Source organism: Apteryx rowi, unplaced genomic scaffold (genome assembly GCF_003343035.1).
Source record: "Apteryx rowi isolate R43461 unplaced genomic scaffold, aptRow1 scaffold_741, whole genome shotgun sequence".
Lineage (NCBI taxonomy): Eukaryota > Metazoa > Chordata > Aves > Apterygiformes > Apterygidae > Apteryx > Apteryx rowi.
The window spans coordinates 47,856-74,329 of NW_020451029.1; the positions used below are offsets into that span (position 1 = coordinate 47,856).

The window sequence follows — 26,474 nt, forward strand, 5'->3', positions numbered from 1 at the left end:
ATCCTGCTTTCAGCTAAGCCTCCAAGCAGAAATACAAAAATATGGCAGGAAAGTCTGTTTGCACTRTTTCTGGCCCAGCTAAAACCAGGAAGCACTGGAAATCTCACAAAAACAGCTTTGTCTCACAGGGTATTCAACTCTGAGGTTCTGTCACTGTTACCTAGTAGAATATAATGTATCTCCTATAAAAACCAATTTGTGATTAATTTTCCACCCAGATAATTGTGATAAAGAAATTCTCCAGACCATCGGACATACGAAAGCCCCCTTTTACTTTACCATGACAGCACAATTTATGCCTATTTTAAAGTCCTTTTATGCTCATTCTTCTTAAGTCATTGGTATAGCAGCATAAASCCAAAATGTCTTTTGCAGTACACGATAACAAACTGCAGCAAATGATAACAAACTAGGCATATGCTTTTTCTGCTTCATGTTTGGCTCATGGCTAATTTAAGCAATGGACAAAATACCAAAAAGTTTGTTGTCTGCCCTTTCTTTGACAACTCTCTTTATTGAATTTGCAGAACGTAAATACAAAGACAACAGCATTGTTTTAAAGGTACATATTTAGCCATATAAAATTGCCCTGGATGTCACTGCAACATTTTTAAAGCACTTCTGTGTTACAGACTCTTGCAAGTTCATATTAAAAGGAACATTTAATTTTATTGCTAGAAATGATATCATTGTCAGCAAAACTTAATACATGCACTCTGATTATACAGCTATCTGCTCTACCACAACAAAGTCATCCCAAACAATATGGTACCATAGCTCCATGTTTGCTAGCCAGATTTATTATATTTTCCAGATTCCAACAAGAAACAGATATTAAGAAATGCATGTTAATCATTGCCCTAATGAGAACAATATGCAGTTAGCTTTTAGGTTGTCACAAAAATACAGAAGGCGAGTACAGACTAAATGCATTCTAAATTTGAGGAAACCCCCTCTATTTTTCCGCTAGCACGTTTCAGTGAAATGGTCATGTCTGATGGAATATTTTTAATGAATTACTTAAATTTCAGCAGGTATGTGCACATGCTTTCATTAAGCATGAGGCTAACTAAAATGCCATTCTGACTACAACCATGAAAGGAAAATACCCACTGTATCACTTGCTTAAGTACAAAAAGCTAAGACGATACAGACCATGAAAAGCCTGCCCAGCTCCACTGTCTTCCACAGATGGTGCAAGCCTTTGGTTTTTGTTAGATATGGTACTATTGGCCAGTAAGTTATGTATCCTATTTATGTAAGACTTCCTATCATTGTAAAATTGGATCAATTCTCCTCACTAGAAGTTGTACTAAAAAATAAATCTATCTGTGGGGAAGAGCCCAACAGTCAYTGGAAAAGCAACAGAACTTGACAGCTGTGCCCAAAACCACACCGAACTCCCCCATGTTGCACTGTTCTCAGCCAGACAACTTCTGGAGAAAACTACTACCAAAACATGTAAAAGGATAAGAATCAGTCTCTAAACATATTTGCAAATAATTAATTAAATGCATGTGTAGACTTACAGAATAAGCCAATTAATTTGATTTGGTGAAAGTGCAAAACCCGTCACCATTCTACACTCTCAAGGGCCTGAAGGTACGTGCAGATTTGGTTTGAAATTTCTAAAGCAAAGATGTGTGCTTCCTGCACTTTTTTTTTTTTGGGGGGGGGGGGGTTGTTTAGTTCCTTTAAGGAAACATTCATTCTGCCCACGAAAAAAGGAGGTGGAGAAAATAAGGTTTGAAACACTGACTGAACAGCAAACATAGCAGGCATCAATGGAGTGGGTGCAAAAGAAAGCAAGATCATCCTTTCTGCTTAGATTGCAGTGCCTTGCAGTCATACAGAAGGCATCTAAAACACCTCTTTTTCCCACTCCAAAACACCTCTTTTTCCCACTGTTTTTTCCTCCCACCTTGCCCCTGCCCCTCACACAGTTGTCTTTCACTCCACCTGCATTGCAAGGCACTGTCTGAATGCTGATACAGCCTTTATTAATGAGGTACTAAGAACAGGTGATTTTTACTTCTACCTGGAATTATAAAGGTGTTTGAAAAAGGAAAGACTTCTGAAAACAGGTGCAATATATTAAAGCAACTTAGAGTGCAGTACCTCATAATCTCTTTGCATAGGTTAAACCTAGTATTGCCTTGAAAAGTGAGTGCTAAAGTAAAATAAAATCAAAAAAATGTCTCATCAACCCCGCTGGAATACTTCACCAAAGGTGTAATAAATGCAAGAAAACTTAGGCTTAGTTTTTTTGGGGTGTCTTTCTCCCTCCTTCCCTTCCTTTCACACCATTCTCCATCAGGAAAAAAAAAATGTATTTTTGCATGTCAGCTAGTGTTATATGAAGAGCTACTCCCGTTTCCTAGCAGAAATGAACAAATCAACCAAAGCACTGTACTATCGGCTTTCTGAAGAGCAGTAAGCAAAACAAACAAACAAACAAACAAAACAAAAAAAAAAAACAAGAGAAGGAATTTCCATACGATTGATGTACTTTTTTAAAACAGGCTATTTTCTGGTTGGGGATTAGGTCTTACCGAGGACATATTTCCCTTCCCCTCATCTCTCCAAAAATAATGATAACAACAAAATCTAGCTTTTTCTTCATCATATTACCACCATAACAGGCTGCTTATGTTTTGTATTCTTGGAAAAATAAATAATGGAATCTTTACAAAAAGGAAATCACCCATAGCTAATATAAATAGTATCTATAAATATTATCTTCACAGTTACAATATAATACTGCAAGTGCATCACTGAACAAACTAATGTGATGAGAAAGATCTTTTCTGTTACATATCTTACTCAGTTAAATGTTTATGTTCTCCTTCAAGGGAAAACTTACAATTCCCAAAAGCGCAACAATCAGCTTGAAAAATCAGGTTAGATGTCAGCAGTTGACTATTAATAATCATCCTCCTAGCTATTATTTATTAGCCTGGGGCAGCCAGTGTCCATATTCAGCATTCATCTTTCATCTTTCTCAGCTGGGCTGTCTGGCAGGTGCTGGGTGGGGTAAACACCGAGGGGTCAGCAATACCCAGCTGTAGATCAAAAAAGCGAGTGGAGGTTGTCACGCTGTAGTTCTTCATGTAGGTCTCCTGTACTGGGTAACAGTCTTTGACTGTGTAAACACCAACCCAAGATTCCACTGTAATAAAGCAGAAGTTTGACTATTTTAGATGAAAGGATGACTGTGTCACAACAGAGTTGTGACAAGACAATGGCCTTCCAATTCCCCCATCCTCAGGCAAAGCCTATAAGTTGCGACTTCCCATATTTCTAAACAGAGGCCTATCTTTCTGAAAGTCTTCATGGAGAATTGAAAACAAAAGCAATTTAATAGAAGATCCTGGAGAAATTTTGGAAAATCCTATGGCACTCACAATAAAATAGGCTGATTTTTGCTATCTTAAGGGCCAGTAGTAGTTAATTAGCTTCATGTTCCTATGTCGTCTGCTTACCAGGACAGCATTCCCTATTAGAGGATGCATGGCAACACCAAGAAAGGCCACAAAAGTAGTATCATGGACACCATGATGATCTTAAACCTGAGCATCTTGGTGTCATGCATGTTTAGAATCATGGTACCACCATGGCATCAGTATGTCACCTTTCAAATGTACCTGTTTTGAAGGAACATCACTTATGCTTGGTCCCAAATTTAGTTGTTCCACACAAGTCTGATTTCTCTCACCTTTCATGTCAGCATTCATTCACTTCAGCAGTAAACCAAGGTAATGCTCAGGGAGCTGTTTTCACAGAAAGCAAATTTTTGTGCCTTCAGCTTAGGTAGCATGTGGACATTTCACCTTACTCTCTGTTCTTGACAAGCTGAAAGGTGTGGTTGCTGAAAACTTTTGGTCCATTTGACATTGTTGGGCCTCAACGGTCTTTGACACTCTAAAACGCTCAGTCTCCACAACTAATGTAGGACATCTGATTCCTTCCTGTGCACAGTTCTGCACTCACCTACTGGATAAATCGCTTGTCCTCTGCTGTGGTGGGGGCTCCTTCTGCACCAGAACTCTCCACTGTAGACATCCATCACATTTTACCCTCACAGCTTTCAGTCATCTGAGACCTTAAATACCACTCTTACACTGATGATACTTACCAAATTCTTAATTCAAATAAACATGAATTTTTTTCATAATTTTTCCAGCTTACTGTTTCAAACTGTTTTTCTTGGAAAAGAAGAAACATTCCCAAATACAACTCCAGTGCCTCTATCTCTTTTCTTAACTCATTCCTCCTGTTTGCTGCCATCTATACATATTATCACTATAATGTTCATTTTTGAAATTCTACTTCCTCTCAAATATTTCTTCTGGTCCATTAATTATTTCAGGACTCCACTCAATGCTCAACTCCTCCATGTATGTGATACAGAAGTTCTGCCCCTTTTCTTTAACTCCAGTTTAACTCTGCAACATATTTAACTCAAGGTTTTCTCTCTCACTCTCTTCCCTCTTGTCCTCTGCCATCACCCCTACTTTCACCACTGTTCTATTTCTGCAGTCAATACCATTGAGGTGGTTGCCCTTGTCCACCCTTCACTTTTAAAACCTCACTTTTAATCTCTTTTATTTCTCCCCTGCACCTCTTCAGTGATCTTTCTTTATCCCTTTCATTATACATCTCTTCACCTAATTTTTTCATGTATTTCAGATCTCCTGATAGAAGAAACTTTCATTAGGTTAGAATACAAAACTACCTGCTGTCATCACAGATCAGATCTTTCCAGTGACTCCTGTTTGAAATTTTCCCAGTTCCTATGAGGCTTATTTTCTGTCACCCAAACAGCAATCAAACATACTTATTTTCTGTCATTTCAGTACTGTGTCATATGCTGTGCCATAATCACATTATCGGAAGTAGGTAAGCTGTAATATGAAATGCACATACAGTATTTATAAAAGTTCTTGCAAGCTGAGCAATATTTAAACGTACCTCTCCAGTACACCCTATAGGCAAAATATAATGATACCAAGGTATTCTGTATCTCCACTGAAACCTTCATAATATTAACAGAATTATAATTTCTGGAATCCAAATCAATACTAGCTGAAAAGTGAATGGGTAGGCAAGTTTCAGATATTATTTTGCAGAATGATCATACAAAAAAAGTACTGGAAATACAAAATACTATAGAATAAAAATCACACATCATTAACTGAAGGTATCTGGATATTAAGTTCCATAAAAGTTCCAAAAATATTGGATCTGAAAAACAAGATTCTTGGAGTGAGGGATAATTTGCCTCTTGTAGAATACCAGAGGATACATCGACCTAGTTACAGAGCTCTAATGATCTTATCCTTCATTTTCTTTCTTTTTGTTCAAGAAAGAATTATTTTTTCCCCTGACTAAATGCTCAGGTTCATAACCAGCCTATATATTAGGTGGGTATAACCGTAAGTATTGCATTAGCTGCATAATGCCATAAATTTCATGGGATTTTAAGAATTATTTTTATAGTTGTCTTGGTCATCACTAAACCATAGACAAAATAGAAGTCAACGTGCTAATAAACTGCTATGCATCCAAAACTTAACATACTGCACCTTGGAAAATTCAGCCTACTTTCTTTTATGATGCAGGTGTTCAGCTGCCAAGTGCAGAACTAAGCTTTGAGAACAGATGTTTCTTAATAGCATTGTGGATAACAAAACTTAGGTGCATATTGAAGATGCCCCTGCTGCAGAACTGCTGCATATTGAATGTATTTTGTGATAACATTTGATAACAGTGTGTAGATAAACACTGATGCCTGYTTTGTTTCTATAATGCCTTTAACAGAAATATGATACATGCTAGTTGTGTCCCTGTGTTGAGTGTGTCCCTATTTATATTACTGATTTTTCTCTAGATAAATTTTGGATTCAGGCTGCTGAATTCAGATGTAAAATGATGGAGTTCTATGCCAAAATCTGTATGATACAGAGTAGAATACAGATAAGTCCCTTGGATATATCTTCTTAATAAAATGCATTGATAACAAAATTATATGCTGTGTATGGGGGATATTTATTATGTCTTCCAGCAAACTTTATGGAAATATGGAAGTCTGGGGTGAAACATGAACAATTTTATTTGTCCCTGGGTAGCAGAGACAATGATTACTCTTACTAAGATGAAATAAAAGTATGCACATACATTTCCTGGCTGGTTTTCTGTCAGACCATTCCTGTACCATAATTTCATCTCCAGGTCCCCCGATGTAGTACTGATCTTCATAAGTTGAATTGGCAGGGATATCATATGGATCCCATGGCTCGGTCAGAGGAATCTTTGAGCAAAGCTTTGTAATTTGTTCAATCTGAAACATCACTGCATCTTTATAGAGCAATATATACTCAAAGAATCTGAAACATTAAGAACAGGCAGTTAATATTCATAGTCTTTTTCTACAAAAAAAAAAAAAAAAGCACTGCTGATAGGTAAGCTTGCCATTGCCTCCTCAATATAAGACTGTTTTCGCTTGCTTATAACTTTGCCAAACTTTGAGAAAGGCTAACCAGTTGGGCTGAAATTTCCCATGCTGAAAGTTTGTCTCAGCTGACACTTTCCAAAATAAATAGATCAGGCTGAACTGGTTCAGCCATTTCTGAGAACAACAGGACAACTTTTCTGAGAACAACTGAGAGGAAAACGTGTTATTTTTCCCAGTTTTGTTTTGTTTTTTAATAACTGTTTCATTAAAAAGTTCTAGTGCCTCCATGTTTTGGAGAAAGGCCTTGAAATTTGGCATGGGAGAAGTTTTTATTAAAAGTTGCCCAAATTTGACTAAGTTATAAGCCTTTTTAAAAATCTGTTTGCATAGGCTGAATACAGTCTGTTCTCCATGAATGTGGTAGAGCCTTTCTCTGTGCCAGTTAGATGTAGTATCTGCCACCCTCCCAGATGCTCCTCTTCAGAAACCCAAGTAGCTCAGTGGGACATGCCAGGCGAAGGGGGCAATATGGGATCCCAAATGCAGAACTGAGAGGCTCAGTACAGGCAAGTCTTCCCTCTGGAAGCCACCATGCCCATGGGAGTAGTGAAAGGAGAAAGCAGAGGAGCAAAAAAATAAGGAAGAGATAAGGGAAGGTGTGAGGATTGGCGAGTCCGAGGGGCCACAAAGTGAGAGCAACAGAATGGTTAGCTAATAAAGATTTTAAAATGATCTTCTGTATGTAGTGTAGGATTCACTTATCATCATGTAATCAAACCCTACTTTGAGGAGAAATGATAAATCTCTTCATGGGCATTTTCATCTGTTAGTTACAGTAGTTGGGTATATCACAAACACTGTGACCTTGCCTCCACACCTATAAAAAGGAGGCCATATGATCCTCACTTTAAAACTGGGGAACAGAAACACACAGAAACTTCAATAAAAATTATCAGAAGTGTCACCTGATTTTGAATATGCACCCAGAAACACCTGAAACCTGACTTTCCAGGATATGTAGCATTACTTATCACATGATGAGTTGTTCAAAGCACAATTCAAAGCATCCTCATGAGTGCTCTGCACCTTTTATGAAGGGCAGCCAGAAGCCACACTGTAAACCCCTCAAAACTGTGCACTCAGAGGCTTCCTAACAATATCTCAGCTCAAGTATTTGGCTACAGTTGACTATCATGTAGTGACTCTAGAGAAAAGAAAGGATGGATTTAATGCTGCCCTGGAGCAGCATTCAACTTCCTCACCTAAACCAGCATCTCTTTCTGTTTGTAATTCCCTGCCTCATTCATGATGCTGCCTCCATTTCCTGCAAAAAAGGGCTTGGGTGTCCTTCAGACAACAGCTTCTTTCACTTCACAGCCCTGCTGCTAGCCCAAAGCAGTATTTATCCTGTGCCTTGATCAAGACAGGAATCTGGTGGAAAACTGGGTGCAATTCACGTAATTAAAGAGATTATGCACAAAAGCAACAGACACCTTCATTCTGGTATTTCCCAACTCCTGAATGTTTCTCTTTGCAGTCTTCACATTCTTTTGACATCTTTCTGGGGGGATGTAAAGTTTACATAACATAGGGTTGACATCAAAACAATTTACAAATTTAACTGTTGCGCTATGCAACCATGTTAGATAGGAATCACTTCACCCACCCCTGACACAAAGCCATTTAAAGGTCCCAATAAAGAAGTATATAACCATGGTTAAAAGCAACCGGGCAACATTTCCATCATTTCCTGAGAGGAAATGAAGGATCATTTATCCAGCTGTGTGTGGAAATGTAGGCAGGTTAAATAGCATTAGCCAAACTGAAAGGTGACTAAGAACATAGGCAGACAAGGAAGCTGACATGAGATAAGCTTGGGCATACCTCTCACATACCACCTTGCACAACATGTGAAGTAGCTTACCTCACTTTCAATGAGGATGGAAACCACCGGACCCTTCTCACACGTTAACAAAACTTACACAGACAGAGGCGGACAAGCGGCAAGTTTATGTATTAGCTTCCCTGTGGTAAATCGTTCCCCTGCCCATATCCTAAAAAGATTCCTACTTCTGCGATAGGTGCGGGAGGAAACTGTTACGGACCTAAGCTCACCTGCCATTTTCTTAGTCAAAGGCAATGTCCCCACAGTTGTGATAAGCTACCGAAAAACTACCTGGCTCCTTGTAAAAACCCAAGCCTGTGATCAAATAAGCACAGATGTATCTTTTACTTCACACTGAGTCCAGAGAAGATATTCACAAGAATGCTAACATACACTTATTTACATGTTTCCAACCAGGCTCTAAGGACTCAACTACTGTTCAGCTGGCTGCCCAGCAGCTCCCATAAAAGTGGGGTGGGGAATGCCTTACAGATGAGTTTAACAATGTGTTTGAGATATTTTGATGATAATCCGGTCATTTTGTGAAAGAACAAAACAGCAACATATTAATTAAACATTAAAAATTACTGGAAATAAATTTGAATAATTTAATTTCTCTTTTTCACTTTAAATCCTTACTTAAAACTCATTTCCTAGAGAAACTGTATTTCTAGCAATCACTTTTTCATTTTTTCTTTTTCCTTATCCTTTCTTTTATAAATTATTTCATGGAATAAATATCTTTTGTTCTAAGTTTTCTAACCCATGTATTGGCATCACTGCATGAGGAATGTGTGCCACCTTTAGTAAAGTGAAACAGTAGTTCAGACTTCAATCAGACAAATGCATATATTTAACTTGCAGCACATAATCAGGCACTGTGGCATCAAGAGTTGACGTGTATACTTGCAGAAGTAGGGCCAGAATCCAGATAAGCCTACTTTCTTGACTTTGCCTTCTTCAATGCAGATAGTAATGCTTGCATTATAAAACAATAACAATGAAAACAAGAATTAGAAGGATCCAAACAAATGAAAGCCGTTACCAAACATCTCACTAGCAAATATTCTACAAAACAAAATGTTCCACCACCTACACTTTCCCCACAGGAGAGAGGTAGAAAGAACAGATGTTAAACATATACCAATCATACAATGTGATGCACTACTGGAACAAACTTAGCATCTATGGCGACACCACACAAGACGAAAGCTACAGAGAACAGAATACACGCAGTTGTACCAACAGGGATACTTGCAAAGTGTGGCTCTATTCACTATGCATGACAGTACTGGGTTAGAAAGGGAACATGATTTATACTGTCATTACTCAGTTCAGATGTACCTCATATCTAAATTTTAAACAGAATTGCTCCTGTGTGTGTTTTGGAAATAGTAAGCACACTGACAGAAGATTACACAGGACCTGAGTTTCATTGAATATGAAAGGTGAATGGTTAAGTTGCCATTTTACAAGGAGAACTACTTACCAGCCAAAATTAATAACAGAATGTGCATGGATATAAAAATGACAATTTAGTATATTATAAAACAAAATATTTAAAAATCATTTYCTCTTTTTTTTACTGGCCAAGTCCTAAGTATACTGCCTCTATTTGCTTTAGGTGCCTGCGATTTCATTGGCTGCTTGAGGGGAAGCACAGAGTCCTGAAAATAGGTCTTGGCAAAGAAACAGAAAAGGAAATGATTTTTAATTAGTTTGTTTTTTCAAAAGCAGCATAGTTGTAGACTTTGCCCACCCCTAATATTATTTTTTTAATAATTTCATTCCTTAAACTGTAACTTTGAGAAAGCCCCAAGCCCTTCCCAGGGCAACTTCAAACAGATTTGGAGAAGTTACTTGGATGACTTACACTATTTGCCTGACTGAGATTATCTCCCTTCCTTCCCTACCCTGTCCCATCCTCTCCTATGCTACCCCACAAATGCTTATCACTACACCCTTAGAGGGACTCTCTCATGGTTCCTTAATACTCCTTTTGTCTGTGTCTGAAAATGGATAAATTCCAACACATAAAGACACACACATTTTTTGCTTCTATATGTTAAAGAATTTCTTGACACTGGATCTTATCCTGCGCAAATAATTCCATTTGACTTTACTGGAAGTAATCATGTCAGACGGGTGGGATACATGCTGCGCTCTCTCTGCTGTACTCCTGACCTAAGGAATTCAATGCTGGGACAGAATACCATGCCCACACACTCACAAGTTGAAGCATTTACAATGTGGAAATGCTGCGAGGAGTAGGTGTGCATCCAAATACCATCCTACCACTGAGATTCCTCCTGAAATTCAGGGAGATTGTTAGACAGAGGTGCCTTCCAGAAGACAGCCTAGATAATATAGAAGCACACTACTGGACTCCCCAAAATGAATGAAGCTGATGATAAACTGATCTAAGGACTTGTCTTTTTAATGGATTATTGTTCCACATGTTATGAGTGCAATTTTTAATTTTTAATATTTGTCAGTACATAAGTCATTAGACTCCAGCCCATGCTACCAGCTCTGTTTAAGATACCTCTGCACTGAGTCCTGCTGAAAAGTACCCCAAGCTGAGGCACTTCCTAATTGTCAGTTCTGAAGCGTGCTAGCCAGCATGTCACCTAAAACATCAGCATCACTGTCTCAGGATTTACTTCTGCACTTCTGTCGGCTTCCTTGCATTGTCAGACTTAAAAGAAGGAGTTGCTTGTCTAATTGCCTTTGTAGTGACTCAGAGGAGCAGAGGTGCTGGCGGTACCATGCCAAAACTTGCATGATGTATCGAAGCATACCAGCCAAGGTCATTTGCTAGAGAAACACAAAATAATGGTCTGAGGCTAAGAATAGGTAAAAGAAATTCCTTGTGTTCTAAGTCTGCTCTACATCATTTCACTCGGTGGCTCTGGACCAGTAACTTACAGTACTGAAGCCTTAAAATTCCATTCTGGTTATTTATTTTTTTGATTGCTATAATACTAAAGAGCCCCTAATCTGGGATCAAGAACCAGTTGTGCTAAGCATTGTATTAACAAAGAACAAAAACACAACTGCTGCCCCAAAAAGCAATGGAACAACAGGTTCTTGTAAAACAGACTTTCCTTTCTTGCAAAGGCATATGGGGTTTTACGTGTCCAGGACTTTAACCTGTTGACTCACTTTTCCCAGCTGCAGCTATTGTATCCCTAAAACTCCCACTTGCATTAGTCAGGACTTACATTACCTAATAATTATTATAAAGTAACTGAAAGATGAAAGCAAAATTTTACGCATTATTTGTATTAGAGCTATTGTATTGCTCAGCTGGGAACAGCATTTGATATTTAAGACATTAAGTAGAGATTGCTGAAATTATTCCAAAGTTAACGTTGCTTTCCCTTTTGAGATCAACTGAAAGCTTGAAGCATCTATGTCTGTCTTTGTGGTATTATTTAATTCTTTCCTGGTTCTACTTGCAAAAAGGCATTTTTAGACACCATGAAAGAGACTCTTCTAACTAGAAGAAATTCCACTAAAAATATCCCAAACAAATCCTCTGTTCTGATGTGCATTGACAGCTACATCCAAATCTGTAATTCTTGAGTTAYAGCCTTTTGATAACATATGCCACAAAACTTTCATAATAATATCACTACCTTTTACAGATTTGTTATTCAAATAAGATGCACTGGGGCAACTGGAACCCTTATTAGAAGGATGACTACAAAATCTCATCTTCTCAACTCTTCGGAGTAAGAAAAATTTCAAGAGACAAAAGCTGCTGAGCAGACATTCAGACAGTTGATAAACACTATTCAGGTCAAGAACATTCATCTGCTTTTGGAAAGCTCTGGCTAGTTCATTTCATAACTGAGAAGCATTTGCTTGTCGATATATTTCTGGGAACTCCTTTCCTCTTTCCCATGAAGTTTCGGTAATTTCAGACTTGTGTTTTTCTTCTGGCGTATCAGACCTCAACAACAACAGTAATTTACCATATTTGATCTCACATGTTTGGCAGTGATGCTAGACTATGGTATATTGTACAAATATAGTATTGTGCAAATACATGTGACAGCACATGTAATCTGATATTGTGTAAAAGCAGTATTTTTTAGACTGACTTAAGTCATTCACAGATTGTAAAGACYTTTTTTATTTCCAAGAGACTAAGCCCTCTGTATCAGATATCTAATTAGCAAGGTATAGAAGGAACTTTGAGAATACTATCAGTTTCTGAAGTAGAGAGAATTAGGCAGTTTAAATTCTGTCAATTATGACATTCTTGTAGAAGGAAAATCTTAAGTATAGGAAAGGAATTAAAAGCTGAAAAGTCAAAGCTACAATAATTAGAGGATTACATATTTCTGTGACTTTAATTACAAAACTCAYTAAAAATTATGCAACATCTTATTCTTTTAATTTTTTTCCATAAATCAGATTAGCTACTTTGGAAAATACTATGGGAAATTAAGTTCTCCAGCAACAATGTTGTTTCCCTTGCTGTCCCTTTTTGGCTATTTGAGATTCCATAATAAACAGCCTGATCCATCAAGTTTTACCCGTGAGTACAATGCACTGTAATTTAAGTTGAAATTCAGGAAAACAATAAGGCATTGTGTTTAAGGGAGTTGTGTTTGCAAGGGACTAAAAGATGCACTGTGCTTAAAAGAGAGCATTTCTGTGTTTCCTTAAATAATAGGGAATATTCTTGACTTGGAGCCCTAAGTAGACAATGGCATAGCTCAAAAGAAAGGGAATGGAAGATACGGACAGATAGATACATTTAACATATAGATATAGCCAGAAAAATCATAGTTACAATAATTAGTGTAATTCCAAAAAAGAAAAAAAAATTAGAAGTCATACCTGTTTTCCTATTTTTAGTTTTACCACTATTTGTCAGATTTATCAGCAGTTTTCACACCTCTCTCTGAATCAGGCTCAGAGACAGGATATTCGATTGCATCTTAGCTCTGCCCCAGTATGATAATACCTATTTTACACACAAGAAAGGCATAACAGAATGAGGTCCATATTCACAAATAACTAAGCTAAAACAATCTCCCTTTTCCAGTAAGTTTAGTTTGGAATAACAAAATAAAAAACAATAAACACCAATTTTTAAGCTAGTACTGTGCACTGCAGCTTCCTATGTATCTTAATTTCAGTATGTAAACAGAGAAGGATCTTTAGATACCATAAACATACCATAAACATTATATCAAATGCAATAGACCTATGTTGCTCTTCACTCAGACTGTAAATCCCATTACCCATATATTTCGACAGTTAGTAAATCTTCAGTATAAACTCCTTTATAAAAAGTAGTAATAAAGAAGTCTGAGGAACAGATTGCCCTCTAAAATAGATAGGGAATAGGTGCTCATTCTGATAGAATAAATTTTGCTTCCATGGTGGAACATTCCCTGGAAAAAACTGGGAGGACATTCACCTGTACCAGTTTACTTCTCAAGATGTAATGATTTACACCTTCCATTTGCAATTATTTCCTTTAAAAGGATGATTCAGGTCTTTCAGATATCTGTCCAATATAAAAAATAAAAATAAAAAACACTAGGTCTATTTTCAAGGAAGATTGGAAGACAGGCCATTTAGGATAATCAGACAACACAGTTTGAAAGTTAAGTACACTTTAACTTCCTAACATCTTTATCCAAAGATCGGAGTATAGCTTATTTTTAAATAAACTTTGTGTAAGATGGAGATTCACTTCACTGGAAATAAATGCAATCTGAAATTCTGGCACTGCACTTCACTCTCCCTCCTCACCTCCAAAGTAAAAATAACTTTTTCATTTCATCCAGAATTCTTTGTGCAGGTCTTTCTCTTTTTCCTTCAGCAGCTATAAATCAAAAATGTTGCTTGCTCAGTGCATAAATTAGTGACTAAAATCAAATACAAAAAATTCATATATTAAATGCCCAGGTGGAATTGATTGAAAGTGTGCAAAATAAAAGAATTATGGGAATGAAGGGAATGTCTGTGTGAGAGAAAACATCATTAGGGACAAATGTTAATTGTTCCATTGTTCTTTGAACACATATCCATTGAGATGTGGTAAAGTAAAGAACAAGAATTTAGAAAGGTAAGGCTACAATTCTGTATTGTACAATTCTATCTTTACGTCAGACAGAGTAGGACCATGTGCCTTAAACAGGAACAGATTTACAGCCATGGAGTGACACTCTGCTCTCTGCGTGCAGGAGGGTATCACAGTATGATCCATTTCAGGGCTCACCTCATGATTAGGAAGTTAAAAGCACAGAATTACAGTTCTCAGTGAAACATGTATATGAAATCAAGCATTTCATTTGCTCTACTATACACAACAAACCAAATAAAATGTTATGAAATGACAGCTTTGGAGATGTCCACCCTAGCCTACCCTATTCCTTGTCCCTTTTCACAGCACTCAGTGCTGTCCCAGCTGGGGGGGTCACATCCCAGCCTAAATTCCTCTTGCAGGGAAACTCTTTGACTTCTTCCCATTTCTACGTTAGGATGTGAGATACAGTGCCCATTCTATTGGTCATGCTTATTTACCCTGCATTAAAAAAAACTGAATTTTGGACCCTTGCTCTTCTCTTTGGGAAGTGGTGGAAAAGGTGATGACTGTGGAGGCTTTTAAAAAACAAAATATAGCTAAGTGCATAGGAAGAAACTAAGTTTTAATAGAGTTTTTAAAGCAACTGACAGTTTACATACATCTAGCCTGAAGTACAATTTGTCTTTCTCTGGGAGTACAACAGACAGGACTAACTTCAACAAGGTCTAGCAGATGCTTGCCTTTTAGATTCCTTCAAACAACTACCTCTCCCCAAAAAGTGCACGTCCAGTGCCTTCTAGTGTGCACAGGTCTTGTCCCCAGGATGATACTGTTGCTTAGCCCTCCTGTGTTTGCTGACCAGTGCCTTGCCTTGAGCCATTCTTCTTCCTCCATCTCAATAAGCAAGTCCACATAAAGTACTTATAAGTAGATGATAGCACTCCTGAAGAAAGTTTCCTTTGCCTCAGAAATACTGGGCTGTTTTTCTGGCTCACCATCAACCAGCTCACTGACCTTGGGTAAGTCACTAGTTCCAGTTTAGGAAAGGCTATTAGGTGACTGTAGTACACTTTAGACAGAAATAGGTGGTACCAGATTTTGACTGTTCCTTCCCATACTATTAGAAAGCAAGTTCAAATCCCCCAAAAGCTTTGGTGTGGGAAGCAAAAACTTTCACTGTCATTCTGTTAAGCCATTAAAAATGGAGACTCCAAAAAGAGAGGTCTATCCTGGGCCTGGTTTTAGTCTTTACTACTTTTTTGATAAAGACTGTACCTCACTAATGAAACTCAACTTGAAAGGGTCACAAGCACTTCAGAAAAAAAGATCAGATTTATCCAGATGATCTTGATCAACTGCAAAGTACACCCCCAAATCAAAAAGTGTATATTCAGCCTCGACAAGTGCAAATTAATACGAAGGAAAAGTATTGTACAAATACACAAATATAAAAACTGGAATAACTGCCTGGGCAACAGTTCTGAACAAAAACATCTGGGAATCCCTTAGATAAAAGACTGAAGAGGAATCCACAGTATGAACCTGTTGCCAAAAAAGCCAAGCTCATTCTCACATGTATTAACAACAGCATCAGATGCAAAACATGGAAGGCAATTTATTCCTTTCTGCTTAGCACTGATGAGGTCGCAGTGGTAATGTTGTTTCTGGTTTTGGATACCCACTTCAGGGAACAGATAAACAGACTGGATAGAGTCCAAAGAACAGCAAGAATGCTGTGATGTTTAAAAAATATGACCTATGAAGAAACTGGGTATGTTTAGTCTAGAAAGAAGACTAAGGTAGGACATGATAAGCTTTCCAGTACATAAAAAAGTTAGAAAAGAACACCAATTGTTCTCCATGTTCACTGAATGCAAGATTGGAAGAAAACAGCATCATCTTCAGCAAGGAGGGTTTAAGTGAGATAATCTGAAAAAATCTGTGTGTGAGGGTTGCAAGAACAGGTTTCCACAGAGTCGTCTTCATTCCAGCTTTTACAAGAACAAGTTAGAAAAGCATGGGTCAGAGACATCCCAAGTTATGCTTCTTCAGGATGAAGGAATGGGTTATATGGTCACTCAGAGACCTTCCCAGCCTTATGCGTATGTGATTCTACAGTATTTAATCTCTTCTGGTAACAGACAAGCTTAATGAATTAGTCCTGATATTATCAATTCTATGACTGAGTTGGATCCTCAACGCTGCTACCTGCCAAACAACCCTTGGTGAATTCTTTTCTGAGAACTCCCAAAAGCAATGCTGGGAACTGTGCACCCTCTAGGAGGAGTCTCACCAGCGGGCTGAGCCACATTGTCACCATCTTCTTATTTTGCATGGGAAGACTGGGGATTTGAGGGATATTCTCTCTCAACTCTGTTTTCTTTTACAACTAACCTTAATTACACTACCTCATTATTTTCAGTGCCTGAATGGGTTAAAAGACCTGGAAAAATACAGTCTGAATACAGATCGGGGAGGTATGATTCAAGTGACACATGCCAGCAGTGAGAGGCATTCAGAGGGAATGATCAAAAGGCCAAACTATTCGTTGTAACTACCCTTCGCAAAAATGTTTTCTTGTCTTCTCTTGAGTTATTGAGCTTTTCATTATGTACAACTGTCCAGGTACTCACAACCACTCTCCCTTTGGTGGGGGTCTTCCAGCAGTCACCCATGCATTTTGCTTGCAGGACTACTCTGTAAGCAGTATCCACAATGCAGCACAGGACACAAACAGAGAACCACTGACTACAGTCTTTTAGTGTAAGAGGCAGACAGGTAAGATAGAATGAAATAGGCCTTGGTTTTTTTTGTTCCACCAATCTCATTCCATTCTCCTTAAAGTAACATCTTAAGGAAGTGACGTTTAAGAACAAGGGAAGGGAAATGACAGAAGTGAGGATCCACAGAGGATACATCTGAAGGGAAGAACAGAGCCAACTGCTTTTAAAAATAATGCTGTGAATGGTGTTGCAATGAAATTGTTGCACTGGTCACCTGTGAGGTCAGTTTAACGTGTGCATCATAACCTTTAATGATCCAAGTAGTCAGGCAAAATAGACATCTGTGAGAAGGCTGCCTCTAAACCTCTCCACTTTCTAGCACATACATGTAACTAGAAAGTGTTTTCTATTGATTCCTGCATTAAACACTGCTATCAGCTCCAAAGCTTCCTCTGAAACGGCCCATGTTTGGGAGCTTTGCTCCTATTCTGGTATGGGAGGAGCTGACAGCTGAGTATATCTCACATTATCAGAGAAAATTATTTTTCTTTCAGGTGCCTTTCTGTTTCATTTTACTTCTATCTGTAGGTCAGCACTTTAAATTTCAACCATGTCAATACCATTAATTAATATCATCACTGAAAATGATCACTTACCTATATATTCTTTAGTACTGACAGACCTCAGGACACAGTTAAAAATCAACTGGACTGCAAATACCTAAGTATTTAATAGATTAACATGAATTTCAAAACTTTCCTCTTCAAAATACTGAGTTCTTGCATTAGGGTAACTCATAAGTGTATTTGATACAGAATTATTTCATAGATTATCTGTCAGTCCACCACAGAAACAGCTGTTCCCGAAAACATAAATTCAGCTAAAATACCTTTCTATTTTTAAGAAAAGTTACATTTATTTTAATTGTATTAAAAACTAGGTGTGACTGAAAAACCTAACTGACATATTTATTTATCATTCAAGGACAGTTCTAAGAAAGAGTAGCTAAGAGAACAAGACCTGTAAATAATATTGGTATAAATATACTGCACTGGCACTGTTGAAAGTTTTCCACTACTCCGGAAAAGGTCACTAGACCTATTGAACATGTTTAGACTACCCAGGCTGATTAAAATGTGACAGAAATAGGTTTACCATTTAGCATCTGACACCAATACAAACTGAAGTCTTTAGCAAACAGGTAAGGCTACCTAATTTGGGGGTGTTTTCCTGACACAACAGTGCCTGGTGTCATGCATAATCTGGCAAAGAGGGCCACAGTTTTCTTTGAGCTTTTCTTAATTAATATGAACTGAGGACGTTTATGCATGCAAAAATTATTTCTCTTCACCGTTCCTATAACTACAACAAATACTATCATTAAAATAACTCATTTTGAGATGTACAAGTGACTTCAGAATTATTTATAATTTAGACAGTGTCTAATGTCTCCATAATGTAATGTCTTCTGGTATTACAAACTGGTGTTGTTTTACACATTTAATGGGAAAGATTTTCAAAACTGACCAGTTTGAACACTCCATATTTTGGATGTCCAGCATCCAGATACCCGAAAAGGCCTAATTTTCACAGGGACAGTATTCAGGATTTTCTAAAATTCAATGTGTTGAAGTGTGACCATCCCAAAATTGAGATGCCCAAAACCACCAGATGCTTTTAAATTTTTTGCCAATGGTTTGTCTTGTCTCTAACTAGGATTTCTTTAAGTTACTGTTAAACTGGAAAAGCACTCTCTCTGCTTTGTGGATCTTCATATTTCCAGCTTATGCCTTCAAGACTTCTAAAGATTTGTCATTTATGATACATCCCATCTCTTTGCACACACTAATGCTTGAAAATCTGTTACGGTTCTTTAGGAGTTTTCTATTCAAATACATAAGAAACTCCTGAATTCTCTCTCCAGAGAAATGCATCAGCATGAACCACTTTTCTGTCCCTCAGATTTTCCTTCCAACCTCTGATGTGTTCCCTGGCTGTCAAGAGACAATTGATCTTTCCATATCATAACGCATATCTTCATGTAACTGCCACTGTTTACTATTTCCATCTAGCAACTATGTAATTAGAGATAAATCTGGCCGTATAACTCCTTCTCCAAAATTAAACATTAATCTAAGCCAAAGCCCCGTGAAAGCAGCCAGAAATCAGTTTCACTGATTTTTACACATTAGATCAGGTGTTTACTATCTGTTACATTTAGAAGAAAAAGAGAAGCTGAAAAGTGTTTAAAATCTATCTGAAATACCTAACACAGTTGTCCATTTATCTCAAAGGGGTAATTCTGGGAGATGCTGGAAGGCAAACATAACACATTCTACGCATCTCAGCTCCCAAAAATGTGTTTTCCAAAGTTCAAGCTGGCTTTGAATTTTCTGTGTTTCATGATATTTCTTGTTCTCTTATTTATAGYGTTCTGGGATTGTTTTTTAGGCAAAGTAATTTCTTTCTACCCTTAACTACAAGCATTTAAATTATTTGACACATCTTTTTGTCATTAAAAAACCCCTCTTTGGGGCCTTTTTTATGTAGTAACTTGCTACAGCTAACTGGACAAGATCTTAGAACTCAGAGTGCGTGGAAACTCAAAAAAAAGAATTCACTTACGGAAAATCCTTGTAGCGTTTTCATTTATCTATTTGTTTTCCGGACTGCTGTATCTCTTAGGGGACTGCTGTATCTCTTAGGGGACTTGTTCTTCCATGTTCTCTGTATTGTGCTAATCCTGCAGTTGTACTCATTCAGGGAACAGGAAAGAGATTTCTCAGGGAGGGAGCTGTTAAGGCCTTGACGAATTAAAGAGCAAAAATCAGAGAGGAAATTCTCACTGTGGGTGAGATGGAGATTTGGCTGCTACTCATCACTTCGGACAGAAAGCATCTGTGTGCAGATATGTCCAAGTCCTTGTGCCAGTCCTAGGAACAGACCTGCATGATACATCGCTTTTTTAATCCTGGAGATTCTCCCTATTTTAAAAACTTTATAGAGTGGCAAGCTAAGGCCATTTTATATTATTTTGGTTAAGACAATACGGCCCATCTGCTCCAGCAAACTGCTTATTAACGCTGCCACATTTTGGGTATGACATTCACTGACCATGGATGCATTGCAGGGCCACCGTAGATCTCCCTCCAGACAGCGTTCCCAAAGAAACGGGTAAGCCCCTTTCAACAGCACTACTCAGCCTTCAGCAGAGGCAGTCTGCTTTTTATTTAGCTAACCAGATAAACAGAATATGGAGAAGTTTTTCCATGCAAATTGAGCCCAATGTTGTTACTGCCTGCCCCTATCCCTCTAAACTATCATGTATATCACACAGGCAGAATGTATGCATTAGTCTCTGGGAGACAGTTATGATCAGCTGTAACAAAGTTAAATTTCTACATATGCTGCTTTAGCATGAACAGTTCRGGCTAATAGAGGTTTAAAAGGATTTTTTTGTTAATATTCGGTGCTTCTTCATACACTACCCTAATTTGTTAGCAGATATGCTGTACACATTACACGTGCTGTAATGATTACATGTTATCCACCTTTCTATAAAATTTTGAGTGAAATTTCCTAAAATAAAGAATTATGTATGGATTTTTTACAGCCCAAAACTGCATCCAAATACTTCTGGGGGATTACAAAGACCAGATCAGTTCTAAATGGGGGTAGCAATTAAAAACAACAGATAGTGAATTAAGCCTACATGCAAGAAAATACTAGAGATTTAAAGAAGACTTGCATGGCAAAAAAAAATTCAAAGGACATTGCACAATGTTTAGAGTTACTATTGCTACAGTATATAAGCATTTCACTTACAATACATATCTTGCAGAGACATAATACAAGCTTTGTGAGTTTTTCCATTCTTTCAGTGGAAGAAAATTCAGAGAACCAAACTGTGTTTCAGATGCATGTTAGCCTTCCAAAAAACAACAAAACAGAGATTTCGTTTGGCTTGCTATGAATCCCTTTACTGGGATCCAAGTAAGCAGTTGTAGCACCTACATTTGGCAGCACCTCAAACAGCAACTTGTGCCTCTATGTCAATTTGACTTGGCCCAACTATGTTAACAGGACCTATGTGACAGATTCGGTACCTTGAATGTATCTGAATTGTACCCAGTTCTGCCTCCATGTCTGATTGGCCACCTGCTTTCTACTTCAAAAGACTAGATTACTTCACATTCATGATTTACAGACTTAAAATAGTAATGCAACAAACCAAAAATTAAAACAAGTATGTCAATAAACAAAGAATACATATAAATGTATTGAGACTCAATATATACATGGTTACATTTGGTTCTGGAGAGAGGCAGCTCAAAAACTAAGCAAAAAAAATAGCAAGTCCTTCATCTTCTGCTACACTGAGGTAGTTAGATAGTCCCTTACATTTTCACTGTTCAATAATAAGGTGAATAAACAAAATGCAAAGGGTGTCTCCACACTCACGGTACATAACCTTATCTCCTTTTACTCTCCCCTAATCCTTTTTTGCTCTATAAAAAGTACAGAAGACACCACACCTTAATACTTTATCAAGCACATTGTCCGAATTTGTCCTATTTGTTCTTTTCTGAGACAGGTAGGATAACAAAACAGTCTGACTTTGCAAATCCCAGTGAGTTTCTGGGCACAGGTATTTTAAGCAATACCAGGAGGTTTCCAAGTCCCCAGAGGCCATCACAGATAAGAAAACAGAAATATGTTTCTTGTATAGCAGATGTAGGCCAACAAATCTGGATCTAATTAAATAGTGATAYATTAATTTGGGAACTAATTGTAGTAAGAATTCCTCATCCTGTATGGAAATGTGTTTTCCAAATAATAAAAATCCTCTGAGAATTATCATAACGGCACAGAATGAGTAAATTTTCCAGTGTTGGCTGCCTAAAAATATGGCAGAATCATAAGTTTCCTGGCAAGAAAAGTATCTGAATATGATAAAAACCACAACTGCAAATGGTATTAGGAGATACTGAAAGAATGAAAAATCGGATGTTTCTTTGCTGCATTCATTAGATCAACTCTGCACCCTATATGAGTATTTCTAGCATTGCTCTCTGAAAACTTAAGTGAAAATCCAGCCACTCCTCCTCAAAAACACCCATTTCTGAAACAACAGGTATCCATGCAAACAACAGGTATCCATGCAGACAGACTACTTAAAGAGAAATTCCCAGTTAATCAGAAGCTAAGAGCAAGGCGGATACCCCATTGCTATCTAAGCACTACTGTGAGGGCCACATTGGCCTATATGCATTATACAGGCCTCATACCAGCCTTCCTGCACAGGATTTCACCAAAATTCTTCAAAATAAATGACAAATGCTGAAGTGCCACATTTTTATTAACTCTATGAGTCTTTTATCTGTTTAAGCCACCTGATTTTCAGATGAAGAAGCAACCGCTCCCTGAACTCCACAAAGAAGGGACAGGAGGACAACAGGTTTTGTTTTACTAAAGGATGAAAGTACCAGAACTGACAGAGAAATGGAAGGGCAACATTAAAGACTGAAACCTGAGTGGAAAGTCTTGTAACCTGGGGCTTTAATTGCTATCTTGCACTGTTTTCCTCTGTAATTAGTCACAAGCTCAGAATAAGAACACATTAGGACAAAAGCAGAAACTTTTGCTCTTTAGCCTACTAGGGAAATAGTACCACTTTGTGGTAGTGTTTTGGAGGCTTTTTTCTTCCCCCATTAAAACCTTAAAAAAAACCCTTAGTTCTTTGGGAAAAAAAAGTATTAGAAAACACTTTGCTTCCAATAGACAACCTGGGATATTAATTACAGACATCACAGAACATTACTGCTTAAGTGCTAACTCCAGTAAAGCAGCTGACAGTGTGCTTTGAACATACACTCAAAAATATGAAATAATATTAGGCATTAGCTATAAAGGGGCAGATTCTGAAGAGCACATTACTGTACAAGAAGCCAATCAAGCAGGGTCAGTGAAGCCATTTTTGGAATGCRTTATTTATGAAGCCATTGTTGGAATAAATCATTTGTGAAATCATTTTGCTCTCCAAAAGGTAAATATGCAGGGCCTTATTATAATATTATTTCTTAAATGGAGTAAAGAAATAAGGTTCATGATAAATAGCCTTAATATGTGATGTTGCAATACATGTGGTAATTCTGGTCTCCTACATTGTTTCACTCTCAATCACAATATCACAGTTCAGTATGAACTGTCCTCTGGACACATAGCACATGTAGAAAATAAAGTATCCAGTAAGTATGCAATGCTACCTTCCATTTCAGAAGGACAAACAAATCTACTGAATTTAAGAATAAACCACTGCTTGAATATTTCATATTAAAATACTATTTCAAATGCACTGAAGAGATGATTGCTTTTATTTATAATGTAGGAAGGAGCTAGAGCAGAACCGTTTCACTGGGTTATAGCTTTGTAAGATTCAAAAGACAACAGTAATCAAGACTTTTACTACTCCTCCATAACTATAGAAACCTTTTGCTCTTTTGTATCTTGTACCTTTTAGGTGGCTCTTTGGGGACTTACAGGTTGAATTCAGACAGTTATGCAGTTCCACAGGTATCTGTAGCAAGTTTTTAAACAGATTATTTTTTATTTACAAAAAAATCCAGATAGAGGTCCAGATTTAGAATAATTGGTATCTGACTATACCAATGCTATCTAATAATGCAGATCTTCTTGACTGTAAAAATCTTCCAATTTTTTCTGACAGACATTAAATTAATTATGTCCCAAGATCATTCAACTCCGAGATTTTTATATGCAAAAGAAATAAACTATACACATGCAGTGTGGTAGCTGCACATCTTACTGGTGCTTTCCTTTGCATTACTCTTCCAATATGGCAGTGCACAGCACTGACCCTGATCCACAGTGCTGTCTGGGGTAATTTCCCACCTATGTGTCCAGTCCCTTCTGCTCCTCCAACATGGACACAGTAGCAGCAGCTCAGGATCTAAGTGCCAGACATCAAAGCAGCAGGGAGCTACTCAGCTGGAAAAGGCAGAAGCCTGGATGGAAATTCCCTCCGGGCTGGATTTTGCCCACAAAATACAGTACAGATCATGCTGGAATGAATGGGGTAAATTTTATTTCATAAGGAATGTAAGGGATAAAACAGGTTTTCATGGAATGAACAGCTAAGTAGCTCCTGAGACATGTGAAATCTTACTAGCTAAAGGCTGAAAAATTGTAATGACCACAGTATGAATACTGTACAAAAAGCATGCATCTTCTGCCTTCATGTTCTGATGCATTCTAAGCAAGGACAGAAATTCTGAATCTCATTAAAATCAGAAAATAAAAACCAAAAAAGCAAAAATATAGATATTGCTAAGTTATCGAAGCAGCCCTGCTGACTGTAAGAATGTTGCTAATAAAATTCTTCTCAGAAGGAAAGCAAGAATTTCAAAAATTACCATTACCTCATTCAATTATTGTGGTACAGGGGGAAATGTCTTAGAATGACCACGGTGGCCACAAAGCCAAATGTATACACATGTATTACACCTTTCAAAAGAATGATTTGATATCATTAGAGACACTATACATTTAATAGCTAAGCTGATTAAAATGATTCTCAAATAAATGCTTCTAAAGGATCTATATTTATAAAAGACAAAACCAAGTTCAAGTATCTGAAACAGTGGTTCTTTCTTTCTTTCGTTCCTTCTTTCTTTCTTTCTTTCTTACTACCACCTGTCATAAATTAGTTTTTGYGGACAAGGACAATTATGCTGCTGCTGAAAACCCCTAATTTACTCCTGGGTATAAAAGTATAAAAGGTACCAAATTTAGAAATAATACACTACTCAACACAAGGACTGTCTCACTTGTTGGGCTTTCCGGTACTTTCAYGCATGGGAATAAACTCTTGGCAGAAAATTCTGCCCTTGACCTGTCACTCTCAGGTATCAGAGAGTGACTATTAAACTGCAAACTGCAAAAAGCAGTTTTCTGGAGCCTGGGGAGGGCATGCAGCTTTCCAATGGAATTTAAGATCTGTTCTCAACATCCACACATCTTCCTTTTGGTCCTAAAAGTGAGATGGTAAATGAAAACAGCTGAAATAAACAGGTCTGTTTGGCAGAGATGAGGAGGAGTTTTGCTGGCCAGCGCTACTTTCAGGTTATGCTGTGTCATGCAGGCATAATGATCCTTATTCTAAAAGAGCCAAAACATTGCACAATGTGGCCATGCTCCATTCAGACATCACCCCCTCCCCAGCCTGCCAGACACTATACCATGCTTTAAAAACACTCTGAAAAAGGAAATAATTTTTCCTTCAAGTTAACAAGAGCAACTGGTAAAAGCATCTTCAGTGATGTAACTCAGCAAGTTGCAGAGCGCACAATTCCTTGCAAATCTACAAGGAAGATCAACCTGAAGGTCATCTGAAGATAGGGATGAAGTGAGCCAACACGAGGGTCAGGAATTGGACTTCTGCTGCTGCAGCTACACAGATCCATAGCTCAAACTGCACAGGCTGGATAGCCACAAGTCCATTTCTCCAGAAAGCAGCCCTAGAGCAACAGGCTTGGGAAAGGATTCGCTCCTCCAGTCCTTGTACAGATCTGATGCTTAAAAACTTGGCTTCAGAAGAAAWTCCAGTTCTCAATGTAAAAATAAGAATTATCATTATCAGGCCCTGAGCTTTATAGTTCAAGTCCAAAGCTTCTAGACTATTTTTTATGGTCCTCCCTGAAATATCAACAGTCCGTTTCTAAAACTGCACCACTTTCTAATCGAAAACATTCATTTACGCACCTCTTAGCCCTACTCTTACCTCTTCCCTATACTTGGACTGTGGTACACAGTCTTCTTACCCCCACATTATGTGAAAGATAAGTGTATTTATGCTTATTTTGGATAACTCAGTATTATTTGCTATGCCACTGTACTTTTCTGGATTGAAAGGTCAAATTCTGTAAAGTTTAGCTGTCAGTTCATAGCAAAATGGACAGGACGGGAAGATATTTGAAACATACTTTGCAATTTTGCAGCAGCTAATGACCTGGAATACAGACAAAGGCATAAATTGCTATTGTTTCACTGACTTCAGTTGTCTATGATAATTTCCTCCTGTTGAAAGTCTGTCTCACATAGTTGATTTGTAAAAAATGATTTGTCTCAACCTGTTGATTTGTAAAAAAGTATCTCCAGCTGGAGAAGAAAACTTTCAAAGCAGGATCACCTCTGATAGAAAAAAACACAAGACCATACTCTGAAATATGAAATAATTCCCCAACTGCACATATTTCCACCCCAAGAGCTTATAACAATTTTTATATGAATTCTCTCATCACATAAATAAATCAATGGCAATACTAATCAATTAAAAGC

General features: G+C 37.7%; 1 protein-coding gene across 1 annotated transcript; it reads right to left on the reverse strand.

Annotated features, from left to right (window-relative positions):
- Positions 1-1,695: 1,695 nt before the first annotated feature.
- EPDR1 (ependymin related 1) lies at positions 1,696-21,261 on the reverse strand. The gene is made up of 3 exons (XM_026087929.1): positions 21,224-21,261; positions 6,178-6,386; positions 1,696-3,169 (listed from the first exon to the last, which is right to left on the reverse strand). The coding sequence occupies exons 1-3, from the start codon at positions 21,259-21,261 to the stop codon at positions 2,979-2,981; spliced, it is 438 nt and encodes a 145-aa protein (XP_025943714.1). The 3' UTR covers positions 1,696-2,978.
- Between the last annotated feature and the right edge of the window lie 5,213 nt (positions 21,262-26,474).

What these genes read in the sequence shown, in the direction of transcription:
- EPDR1 (XM_026087929.1), bottom strand. Translation starts at nt 21,261, where the DNA reads ATGGAGGCAGAACTGGGTACAATTCAGATACATTCAAG. An exon ending in ACAATTCAGATACATTCAAG is followed by an intron (nt 6,387 to 21,223) that starts GTACCGAATCTG and finishes TTAATGTTTCAG; the next exon opens with ATTCTTTGAGTATATATTGC. An exon ending in CAGAAAACCAGCCAGGAAAT is followed by an intron (nt 3,170 to 6,177) that starts GTATGTGCATAC and finishes GCTTTATTACAG; the next exon opens with TGGAATCTTGGGTTGGTGTT.